This window comes from Cucurbita pepo, chromosome 4, assembly GCF_057944985.1.
Source record: "Cucurbita pepo subsp. pepo isolate OVF chromosome 4, ASM5794498v1, whole genome shotgun sequence".
NCBI classification, from domain to species: Eukaryota; Viridiplantae; Streptophyta; class Magnoliopsida; order Cucurbitales; family Cucurbitaceae; genus Cucurbita; species Cucurbita pepo.
In genome coordinates, this window is record NC_141801.1 from 11,776,014 (window position 1) to 11,788,375 (window position 12,362).

At 37.4% G+C, this 12,362-nt stretch overlaps 1 protein-coding gene across 2 annotated transcripts; it reads left to right on the forward strand.

Moving 5' to 3' along the window:
- The first annotated feature begins 7,882 nt into the window (after nucleotides 1-7,882).
- On the forward strand, nucleotides 7,883-12,265 carry LOC111793033 (protein CLAVATA3 INSENSITIVE RECEPTOR KINASE 2). 2 transcript variants are annotated; one of them, XM_023674718.2, is made up of 11 exons: nucleotides 7,883-8,277; nucleotides 8,390-8,522; nucleotides 8,637-8,708; nucleotides 8,966-9,109; nucleotides 9,386-9,457; nucleotides 9,617-9,676; nucleotides 9,773-9,873; nucleotides 9,967-10,098; nucleotides 10,188-10,532; nucleotides 11,031-11,410; nucleotides 11,606-12,265. In XM_023674718.2, exons 1-11 carry the CDS (start codon nucleotides 8,157-8,159, stop codon nucleotides 11,999-12,001), a joined length of 1,956 nt encoding a protein of 651 aa, XP_023530486.2. In that variant the 5' UTR covers nucleotides 7,883-8,156; the 3' UTR covers nucleotides 12,002-12,265. The 2 variants fall into 2 exon arrangements, with proteins under 2 accessions (XP_023530486.2, XP_023530485.2); XM_023674717.2 differs by having other exon boundaries at nucleotides 7,884-8,277; nucleotides 10,185-10,532.
- Nucleotides 12,266-12,362: the final 97 nt, after the last annotated feature.

A 12,362-nucleotide genomic window follows, 5' to 3' on the forward strand; every position in this document is an offset into this window, starting at 1 on the left:
AGTGTCGTTGACAGACACAGACTGCTCATTTCCCCAATTGGAGTAGAAGAAGATGGGATATATGACCCTTTGATGTGACTCTTTGATGTTACAATCCCCTCTTCTCCCTTCTTCCAAACACTAAAGTTATTATTGTTTGATTTTTATTTACTTTAACTAATTATTAAAGCTTGACATCATTGTCTTGCTCGTCGAGTGAATCTAATCTCAAACAAATATTATTACCTTAAGATATTTGATCAATAAGTTAATTCGAATCTTAATTTTCTTTAGAGTGATTCTATCGTTACGACTAATTGTTCTTATCTTTACTTTAGTCAAAAGCTAAGTTTCTTTGCAATTAATATACAGATATATATTTAGAATCATTCAAATTTGACATAATCGATCTTTTTTTTTGTATAGTTATCCAAATCTTAAACAAGTATTATTATATTGAAATATTCAATCAACAGTCGAGTGATGTCTTCCATGTTGCTTAAGGAAAGTGGTATTACTTCCCACTTCTCAATTCTAATTCTTTCCATAAAACGTAGTGTTGTCAGTTCTCCATTATTCTTAAGCTAAGTTATATTCTTTACTGTTTAAATTTCAATTATTAGTTATAATTTTAAAACAATATAATAGTGTTTCCATACTTTATGCCATAAATATACACTAACATAGCTATTGTTAGTATATATCCTTTTTAATTTGCTTTTAGTATCGATTCCATTGTTTTTTCATTTCAATTCGTTTTTCGACCATACGAACGATTATATTCGATACGGATGATTGAAGGTTCCATAACTTCGAAAGCATTATATAAAAGATCACTTATTTGATTATTCCATCGCACTATTTGAACCAATCACAACAGTCTAGCATTGTCCGGTTGTTTTCATAACATAATAAATAAGAAATCTTAGAAGAGAGACGTACGGTAGTGTTGATAATTGTTGGGAGGAGTCCCACATTGATAAATTAAGAGGAATATGAGAGGTTTATAAGTAAATTAAAAAATGGGAAGAGAGTATAACATAAATAATAGGGAAACCAAGGTGTGTTTGGTCAAGAACTGAAATGATTAAAGGCAGGTGATTCTGAAGTGTGTGGTGGAGAAGGGGTATCCCATATAAATATTTTTAAAATTTAGAGAATTTTGCTGATTGCACCCTCTTTTTTGTGGTAATTACAAAGTGTTTCTAAGTTCTTCTGCTTCTTCTTCTTTAAATATCATTATATTCTCTGCTTTTGCATTGTAAATTATTTGCTTTATGGCCCCTTTATTTCTTTTTATTTCTTTTTATTTCTTTTTTCATTGTTTTGGAAAACTGTAGCTCCCAACATGCTTGCTTTCATCTTTCAATGAATATATATAAATAATTTGCAGCTTTGGTTCCCATTTAATTATTATTTAATCTTTCAATTTCATTTACTTTTTAATTAAATAATAAATAATAATATTCATTACTAATATTTGCAAGTTAAAGCTCACTGTTAATAGATATTATTTGTTTTGACTCGTTACGTATCGTTACCAACCTCATGATTTTAGAACCCGTCTACTAGAGAGATTTTCACACATTTGTAAGAAAATGTTTCCTTCCCCACTCAAACTAATATGAGATCTCACAAAATAGTGAAGCTAGTGGCGATACGTAACAGATCAAAACAGACAATATCTACTAGCGGTAGGTTTAAGCTATTGCAAATGGCATCAGAATTAGACAACGAACGGTGTGTCAACGAGAACAATGAACTCAAAGGAGGTGGATTGTGAGAATGTGAGATATCACATTAGTTGAAGAGATGAACAAAACATTACTTATAAATGTATAAAAACCTCTCCTTTTAACAGAAGAGTTTTAAAGCTATGAGGTTGGCAACCATACCCAACCTACCAAAACAGACAATATCTAATGGGGGTAGTCAAGTTAATATTTTGAATATGTGACTGTGCATTAATTATATATATATATATAGAAGATTTTATAATGATTAAAAAATTTAAATTGATTGTAGATTAGACTAAAAAGTGAGAAGTAAAGATGTTTTATTTATATTAATGAAGATTATGGAGGAGAGTAAAAATTAATTAATTTAGGGAATTGGGTAGGAAGTATGGAAGTCAAATATTAATAAAATCCTTTCAACAATAATCAAACCCACATGCCTCAATGCATATAAAAAATCACTAATTTAATATATTTTATGAAACTAGTTTTTATTTTTATTTTTCTCCTAGTAGATATTGTCTCTTTGAACTTTCGCTCAAGGCTTTAAACCGCGCCTGCTAGAGAAAGGTTTTCACATCCTTATAAATGTGGGACATCACAATATTAAATGAGATCTGTTAGATGAACACGGCTCTCCACAATAGTATGATACTGTTCATTTGGAGCAAACCCTAAACTATATATTCTAAAAATAAATAATGATAAAAAGGGGGTGTGAGAGTTGACTACCAGTACCTCCAGCCATGGTAAAGAGAATAAAACGACAAGGAAATATTCTACCAACCTATATCAAAATCAAAATTAATGCTTAATAAATATACAAAATTTGATTTTTAATTATAATTTCAGTTATGAAACATAAAGTATATTTTTAAGGATTGTGTAACAAATCTTTAAAGTAGCCTAGAAATAACTGCTTAACCTGCTTTTTCTATAAATGTGTTTTTTTAAATTAAACACTTTTAAAAGAAAATTAGTAAAGTACTTTAACTTATTTTTTAAATATGTTTTTACAAATTTTCAAACTCATTATGATTATTGAAATTTTAAAACAGCTTTTCATTTTTTTTTTTTTTTTTTTAATAATTATTTATCTTTCTCAAGATTTTAAACACACTCTAAGTATCTTCTTTTAAAATCTAACTTAATTTTTTAAGGTAAATATGTGTTTTCATTAACTTAAATTAAATATAATTAAAAAAAAATGTGGGAAGTAATTAGTTGGAGGGAAGTTACAGTGGGAAGGGGTTAAAAAAGGGCATAAAAATTGTAGTAAAAAGTAAAAACTATTTAGAGGTGCATGCATTATAAGCAGTAAGTTGAAACAGTAAATTCTTTCAAAATGGGAGAGGAGCAAGTCGGGTGCCATTTTTGGGTGTTGGGTTGTGAATAGAATCGGCGGTTCACCCTCAGTGTATGCATTAGGCTGAAACAAGCAAGACAGCATTGAATTTGTACGCCACGCTCACCCCCATCCGCCCATGTTCGTCCGGCCTCGACCTTGTTGTGCGCCGAAAGCGGAACAAATGTACTCACAACACCAAAGTTATTCAAGACATACAATATGACACTCAAAACTTGATGATTTCAACAGCAGAAAGAATGGCATTATATAGCCTTCTGTTAAACCTAAAGATAAACTAACAAGCCAAAAAAAGACCTTGAGAATAGGTCTTGGTCCTAGAGAATAGGGCTTATGACAGTGTTCAACAATCTCCACCTTGTCATAAGATCTCCAAGCTATAGCTAATTTGGTTGCTACCATGTCAACACACTACTCCCTTCCGACGTTGATGAAATCTAAACAATGCCAGAACTTTTCACGAGTGATAACCTTTGTCAACATATCAGCAGGGTTATCAGCTGTTCCAATTTTTAATAACCGAATATCCCCTTTGCTAATAATTTCTCGAATAAAGTGAAAACGGACATCAATGTGTTTTGTACGAGCATGATGGACTTGATTTTTTGACAAGCAAATAGCGCTCTGGCTATCACAAAATACATCTATATGTTCCTGCAAAATACCCAAGTCATTGATCAAACCATGCATCCAAATAACTTCTTTAAAAGCTTCTGTTACTGCCATATACTCTGCTTCAGTGGTAGACAATGCAACAGTAGACTGCAATGTTGAACGCCAACAAACAGGTCCACCAGCCATAGTAAATAAATAACCCGTAGTAGATCGTCGCTTATCCAAATCACCAGCATAATCAGAATCCACATAACCAGCTACACGATTGTCAAGCTTAAACATTTCTTGTTTTTGAAACTTAATACCAACATCAATAGTGCCAAGAATGTACCTAAGAATCCATTTTACAGCCTGCCAATGCTCTTTACCAGGATTATGCATATAACGACTCACCATGCTTACTGCGTGTGAAAGATCAGGTCGAGTACACACCATAGCATACATCAACGCACCAACAGCATTTGTATAAGGAATGTTCTCCATATACCTTTTGTCATCATCAGAACTTGGACACATGGAAGCACTAAGCTTGAAATGAGGAGCAAGTGGAGTACTAACGGGTTTGGTTGAATTATTCAAACTAAATCTTGACAATACCTTGCGTAGATATTGAGACTGAGTCAACCAGACTGTACCTTTTTTCCGATCTCGCTCTATCTCCATTCCAAGTATTTTCTTTGCATTGCCTAAGTCTTTCATTTCAAATGTTTTAGAAAGCTCATCTTTGAGCTTATCAATCTCCATCTGTCTCTTTGAAGCAATTAACATATCATCAACATATAAGAGCAAATAGATAAACGATCCATCATCGAGACACCGATAATACACACAATGGTCAAATTGACTATGAGTATACATATGCTCTACCATGAAATGATCAAACCTTTTATACCATTGGCGAGGGGATTGCTTCAGCCCATACAAAGATTTCTTCAATCTGCATACTAAATGTTGTTGTCCAACTACTTGGAAACCAACTGGTTGCGCCATATATATTTCTTCTTCCAAATCTCCATGCAAAAAAGCAGTTTTTACATCAAGTTGTGCAAGCTCAAGATTAAATTGAGCAACCAAAGCCAACAAAATTCGAATGGAAGAATGTTTTACCACAGGTGAGAAAATTTCATTGTAATCAATACCTTCCTTTTGTGCGTAACCTTTAGCCACAAGTCGAGCCTTATAACGTATACCAGAAGAGTCTTCCTTTTTTGCAAAAACCCATTTACAACCAATTTCCTTCTTACCTTTTGGAAGTGGTACCAAATCCCAAGTTTGATTTATCTCCAATGATGCTATCTCCTGATTCACAGCCTCTTGCCAGTGTAAGCTATCCGGGCTCTGAATAGCATCTTTGTAGCTGTTAGGAACTCCATCAATCAAAGAGAAAGCATATGCTATCGTATCATCAAACCTTGCAGGTTTTCGAATTACCCTTCGTGGTCTATTCTTGGCGATTGACTCAGGTTCCTCCACTCTTTCATTCACAAGGCTTTGCTCCTCAAGACTTTGCTCTTTTTGTTCTAAGACATCAAAGTTATTATTTACCTGATCAATAGGTTCTTCGGTAGGAGCAACCACATCAGGAGAGAACACCACCTTCTCCACCTGCTTCAATGCCTCGTCATTATTTTCAATTTTCTGCAAAAACATTCCAGACTCATCGAATGTCACATCTCGACTATTAACAATTTTACTTGTTTCTGGACACCATAACCTATAGCCCTTCACACCTTTGCTAAAGCCCATAAACTTGGCTTTTTTTGCTCTAGGATCCAGTTTTGAGTTTGTCACATGATAATAAGCAGGACACCCAAACACATGCAATTTATCATAATCACTAACAGGACTACCTGACCATACCTCAAGCGGAGTTCTCCCACCGTTTCCAGAAACAGGTAAACGATTCACCAAGTGAACTGCATAACTGAGAGCCTCAGCCCAAAATGCCTTACTCAATCCTGCTTGAGACAATATGCATCGAACCTTCTCTATTAATGTCTGGTTCATTCTCTCAGCAACTCCATTTTGTTGTGGCTTACCAGGAACAGTGAAGTGTCGAACGATCCCTTCATCTCGGCATACTTTAAGGAATGGATCATAAGTATATTCTCCCCCGTTGTCTGATCTCAGCTTTTTGATTTTCCTATCCGTCTGATTCTCTACCATTTTCTTCCACTCTAGGAAGATTTGGAGAACCTCGTTTTTGTGCCTCATGGGATACATCCAAACTCTCTTCGAGTAGTCATCAATAAAGGTGACAAACCACCTCTTTCCTCCCAATGAGACATTCTTTGTGGGACCCCATACATCGGTGTGAACATAATCCAAAATACCCTTTGTTTGGTGTATAGCTGTACCAAACTTCACATTTTTTTGTTTACCAAATATACAATGTTCACAGAAATCAATTTTTCCAGTTGTGGCACCCTTAAGGACTCCTTGGTTCACCAATGTCTGAAGCGCCTTCTCACCAGCATGCCCGAGTCGCATGTGCCATAATTTCGATATGTCTTGTTCTTTCGAACTTGCCATAGCAGCATGCCCAATTATTGTGGTTCCGTTGAGGTAGTATATGCTACCTCTTCTAGTTCCTGTAATTGCCACCAAAGCTCCACGAGCTACTTTCAAATTCCCTCCTTCCAAAATGATGCGATAACCACTCGCATCCAAAACGCCAAGTGAAATCAAGTTTTTCTTCAAGTCAGGAACATACCTCACATCTTTGAGTTTTCGTATAACCCCATCAAACATCTTGATTTGTACTGAGCCGATTCCCATTATCTTGCAAGTACTATCATTGCCCATATAGACAACTCCACCATTGAACTTTTTGAAGTCCAAAAACATCTCTTTGTTGGGACACATATGATAGGAGCACCCAGAATCAAGAATCCATTCCATGGTTTGGCTGGCTGATAAGGAGATTGTCAAGGCATCATCTGTATCAGTGTCGTCATCTTTAACCACATTGGACTTCGACCCCTTCTCTTTTAAGATCGAACAATCTTTTTTCCAATGGCCTTTCTGTCGACAATATGCACACTCATTTTTATCAAGTTTTCTCCAATTATCAGATCTACCTCTCGACTTTAATCGAGACTCTCCACATTCGTTCCTTTTCCAGGTAGAAGTTCTTCCATGAGCAGTGAGAACATTTGAGCTAGAGTTTTGATACGTCTCCTTTTCCTTCTTTCGCATCTCATTGTTTATTAAGGCATTTGAAACATCTTCAAAATCAATATTAGTGATTCCATGTAGTAGGGTTGTTACTAAAAACTCGTAGGATTCCGGCAAAGAGTTTAATAACAACAACGCCTTGTCCTCGTCATCAATCTTAACATCAAGATTGAGCAAATCAGTGATGATTTTGTTAAAATCATCCAAATGCTCAGCCATTGAGATACCTTCCTTGTAGTCAAAACGGAAGAGTTTCTTCTTCAAATAGAGTTTATTTTCCACACTCTTCTTCATATATTTCGCTTCAAGCTTGTCCCATAATTCTTTCGCCATGGTAACCTTCATAAATGGATATTTCTGATCCTTGCCAAGACAGGATCGAATAATTCCACAGGCTTGCCGATTTAATTTTGTCCATTCTGCTTCTGTCATGTCTTCAGGCATCTCCTCTTGGAGAGAAACATCGAGGTCTTGCATGACCAGCAAATCGCTAACTTCGCCTCGCCAAACACCAAAATTATTGGTTCCATCAAATTTTTCTACTTCGAGATTGGAACTCCACACTCTCGATCCACGTCGTGATGGTTCGGCCATTTGCAATAATTAATCTGGATGTAACTCAAAAACACAATTCTTGAAAACTGATTTTCAAGAGAATAAACACGATTGTGAGCACGTCTAATGGTCGATGAGGCCCAAACTTTCACAATACCCCCAAATACCACAACAATGCTCTGATACCACTTGTTGTGCGCCGAAAGCGGAACAAATGTACTCACAACACCAAAGTTATTCAAGACATACAATATGACACTCAAAACTTGATGATTTCAACAGCAGAAAGAATGGCATTATATAGCCTTCTGTTAAACCTAAAGATAAACTAACAAGCCAAAAAAAGACCTTGAGAATACGTCTTGGTCCTAGAGAATAGGGCTTATGACAGTGTTCAACAGACCTCAGTCTCGGTCAGGCTACATCGGTCCAGACTCTTAACGTCCCTCTCAATTTCTGCACTGACAACTCGCATCACCCAGCTGATACGCACCCCTTTCTCGCTCTTGGTTTCTCTCTGTCTTTATTGTATTTTTTTGAGCTTTCGGTAAGGGGAGTGAGTATTATGGGTTGTGGGGTGCGCAGTGGGTGACTGAAAAGGGAGAACCGTGAAAGAAATGAAAAAGAGCGACTGAGAGAGACAGAGGAAAAGAGAGTGGACGTATTAGAACTGCCTTTTTTTTTTTTTTTGCGCGTTTTCGTGTTCTCGAGGGACAAGCCAGCAACATATGGTCTTCTTCTTGTTCTTTCCTCTGCATTTCTTCACAGCTATGGTTCCCAAACTCTTCTGGTTGATCATTTTCTCTTCTGCTTTGCTTTGCTTCTCCTATGAACCTCGAAATCCTGAAGGTGAAACTTCACTTGGAGTGCTAATTTTTCATCTTCCAATTTCGTGTGTGTTGCCGTTTCTGAAAGTTTCCTAATATATGTCTGTCCATTGGGGTTTATTCCTTTTGTGCAGTGGAAGCTCTGATTCATGTGAAGGCAGCATTGAATGATCCGCACGCTGTGCTCAGCAATTGGGATGAAGACTCTGTGGACCCTTGCAGTTGGGCAATGATCACATGCTCCCCTGATAACCTCGTTATAGGACTGTGAGTTTTTGTTTCTTTTTTTGTTTTTCAGTTTGATAAATGTTCAGGTCTGAAGACTTGATTTCCCAGAGTGGGGAAAATGAACTTAAGCGTTCAACTTCTGGGTTTTGACAGAGGAGCTCCGAGCCAGTCTCTTTCCGGAACTTTGTCTGGGGCGATTGGGAACCTAACAAATCTTCGCCAAGTGTAAGGGTTCTGAGTGCTCTTTTAATCTGTTTTGTTTTGGATAGTTGAAACCCAGTTGGATGTGAGATTTTGCTTTGCTCTGTTTAATAGAAGATCAAAATTAAGAGTTCTGTTTTTTCTGCATCTTTACTCATCTACAATGTTTTCACGACAGAGACAAATCAGGTTAACTGAAGTATAGTAACTGATCCAAGAACATAGTTCCCTATGGATATACTTAGTTTTCTGACTGTTTTATTTCTTATCCAAATTTGAAGGTTGCTGCAGAACAATAACATTTCCGGTCAAATTCCCATTGAACTTGGAGCTCTCGCATTGCTTCAAACATTAGATCTCTCAGAAAATCACTTCTCTGGCCCTATACCAGCATCCTTTGGTCAGCTGAATGGTCTACGCTACCTGTAAGTATTTCAATTTTCCGCCCCTGTATTCTTTGTTCGGTTTCCTAGAACATGGAGGAGGGACAAGGAGGAAAAAATATCATAATTTTCACTTTCTCTACAGGGATTTAAATTTTTGATGGTGGACTTTTTAGAAGTTAATGGTGCTCTTTAAATTTCAAAATTTCTTAGAAACCATGTATTTGAAGCATAAGTTGCTGTTTGTCTGTCTGATTGCTCCATTCAGTTATTTATGATAATAAGTTGCACTTTGTTACTTTGTCTTGTAATGAGTAGGAGGGTGAACAATAATAGCTTGTCCGGGCCTTTTCCCGTGTCTTTGGCCAAAATCCCCCAGCTTGCTTTCTTGTGAGTATTCATTTTCTTTTGTTTGTTTTCTTTCGCCTGTCTTTTTTGTCTTGACTAGAAGAAGCCTGCCTTCTCTTCACAACTTTTCTCAAGTTTAAGCATTTGATTTCAATATTTATATTTGGGGTTCTGTTTGAGTTAATAGTTTGGATCTTGCAGGGATTTGTCTTTTAACAATCTTAGTGGACCAGTGCCTGTGTTTCCGGCCAGAACATTCAAGTATGACTCACAGCCACGCCTCTCTTTCTCTACCCCTCAAACACTTTGTTGAATGATTTGGTTTAATTTGGGTTTTGGGTTCTGTTTATTCTCCAGTGTGGTGGGAAATCCGATGATTTGTGGAAGTAACCCTACTGAGGGTTGCTCTGGCTCAGCCAATGCCGTTGCTCTTTCTTTCTCTCTAGAATCCTCCCCTGGTAACTATTGTTACTTTTTCTCCCCTTCAAAACCAAACACTTATTTTCTTACTATGACCTGACTTTTATGCTCTCTTAACTCATGGATATTAGGAAGACTCAGGTCCAAAAGAATAGCAGTGGCACTTGGGGTCAGCCTCAGCTGTGCTTTTCTGATACTCCTAGCATTTGTGATTCTTTGGCGCAGAAAGAATCACAAGACCAAGACCATTCTAGACATCAATGGTCAGTGTTATGAAGGCTACATTTTATAAACTTTATTAATCTTCTATAAACAGACCCTTGATTGAAATAAAACTTGAATCTTGTAGTAGACAATCAAGAAGTTGGACTTGTGCGCTTAGGCAACCTGAGGAACTTCAGTTTCAAAGAGCTCCAATTAGCAACAGGGCATTTCAGTTCCAAAAATATACTTGGGGCTGGAGGATTTGGTAATGTGTACAAGGGAAAGCTAGGGGATGGGAGTATGGTGGCAGTGAAACGGCTAAAAGATGTAACGGGTACCACTGGAGAGTCCCAGTTCCGCACAGAGTTGGAGATGATTAGCCTGGCAGTTCATCGCAATTTGCTTCGGCTAATTGGTTATTGTGCCACTTCTCACGAGAGGCTCTTAGTGTACCCATACATGTCAAATGGCAGTGTAGCTTCCAGGCTCAGAGGTTAGTCTCTGATTACTTTGCAGCGACTACTTTTAACTGTCAATATATGGTTTAAAAAAAAGAAGACTAAATTGCGCTTGTGAAATATGCTGCATTTTCTGGCATAGTATTATTCTATGAAGTTTGGGCTTGATGGACCCCACAATTTATGAGTGGGGTCACTAAAAAATCTGAATCTTTGCAGGTCGAAACCATCCTTAGAAGTTAGAACAAGGTTGACTCTTTTGGTGAACCAAACTAGTTCCTCATTACCAAACAACTTCATCATTTTCTCCCACTTTTTAACATCCTTATCGAGAAATTTTCAGGACCACTTTTTGGGTCAACTTTTTCCTTTTCTCTCCTTCCTAAATATATATTAAAAGAACTATCAAGTTGTTCAGATATCACCTTCTCAAGATACTGTGTTCTTAGTAAACCAGGGAAATGTGTTATGTCCTTAACTCAGAAACATGCGTATTTTGGAAACACAGTAACATGCACATTTGAATAATACAGGAAAGCCAGCATTGGACTGGAACACAAGGAAGAGAATAGCAATTGGTGCTGCAAGGGGTCTGCTGTACCTCCATGAGCAATGTGATCCTAAGATAATCCATAGAGATGTGAAGGCTGCTAATGTGCTTCTGGATGACTTCTGTGAAGCTGTTGTTGGTGATTTTGGACTTGCAAAGCTTCTTGACCATGCTGACTCTCATGTGACCACTGCTGTTCGTGGCACTGTTGGGCACATCGCTCCCGAGTATCTTTCAACTGGCCAATCTTCTGAGAAGACTGATGTGTTTGGGTTTGGCATTCTTTTGATAGAGCTGATAACTGGAATGAGAGCTTTTGAATTTGGGAAAACAATTAATCAAAAGGGCGTCATGCTTGAGTGGGTAAGTCTCAAGCGGTATCTTAGCTAATTTGACTTTATCAATGATTGAAGCTAACGTCTACAGGTGCTGCTTTTTGATGCTGTAATGAGTTTGGTAATGGAGCATGGATAATTTTTCATTGAGATATTTAATTTAGCTATTGATTTGATTATGCCCACACGGATGGGGCTGAAAGCGAAAACTCTCCTGTGGCAGGTGAAAAAGATACAACAGGAAAAGAAAGTGGAATTGCTTGTGGACAGAGAGCTAGGGAACAACTATGATCAGATTGAGGTTGGGGAAATGTTGCAAGTGGCTCTTCTTTGCACTCAGTATTTACCTGCTCACCGTCCTAAGATGTCGGAGGTGGTCCGAATGCTTGAAGGGGATGGCCTTGTTCAGAAATGGGCTGCATCCCACACTCATAATGACTTCAATGTCAACCTCTTTCATTCACGGAACAGCTGCCAAAGTACATACAACCCCACATATGCTTTGAAGAATAATGGCAACGATCGAGAACATTCAAGCATGTTGAGTTTTACAATGGACGATGATGATGATGAGCGATCTTTGGACTCCTATGCCATGGAACTCTCCGGTCCAAGATAGTAGAGAAAGTAAATGAATCAGAGGAACAGGAAGACTATAATTCATTGCTTTAAAATTCTTTGTAAAGCCAAATTCAATGATCATCAAGCTGAAAGGATGGGTTTTAATGTTGGTTTCACAAACTTGATGTACCTTATTTTCTTTCTTTTCTGTGGATATTCTGGGTTGGACATGTAAATATATGATACCAGCTTGGTCTTCTTGAAATGGTGCATTCTATTTGAAAGAATGATTTAAACTTTGACCTTAGCAACGGTTGTGGCATTCCACTTTGATGCCTCCACTTCCTTGGTCGCTTCGTTGATTCATTCCAGTGTCTGACAATCGAAGGTCTAGAAGGGGCAAGGTCACGTCATGGGAC

Bases quoted from the DNA above. Each gene is read 5' to 3' on its own strand.
- LOC111793033 (XM_023674717.2), top strand. From the start codon at position 8,157: ATGGTCTTCTTCTTGTTCTTTCCTCTGCATTTCTTCACAGCTATGGTT. The intron at 8,278-8,389 runs GTGAAACTTCAC...CCTTTTGTGCAG, and splicing joins TGAACCTCGAAATCCTGAAG to TGGAAGCTCTGATTCATGTG. The intron at 9,677-9,772 runs GTATGACTCACA...TTTATTCTCCAG, and splicing joins TTTCCGGCCAGAACATTCAA to TGTGGTGGGAAATCCGATGA.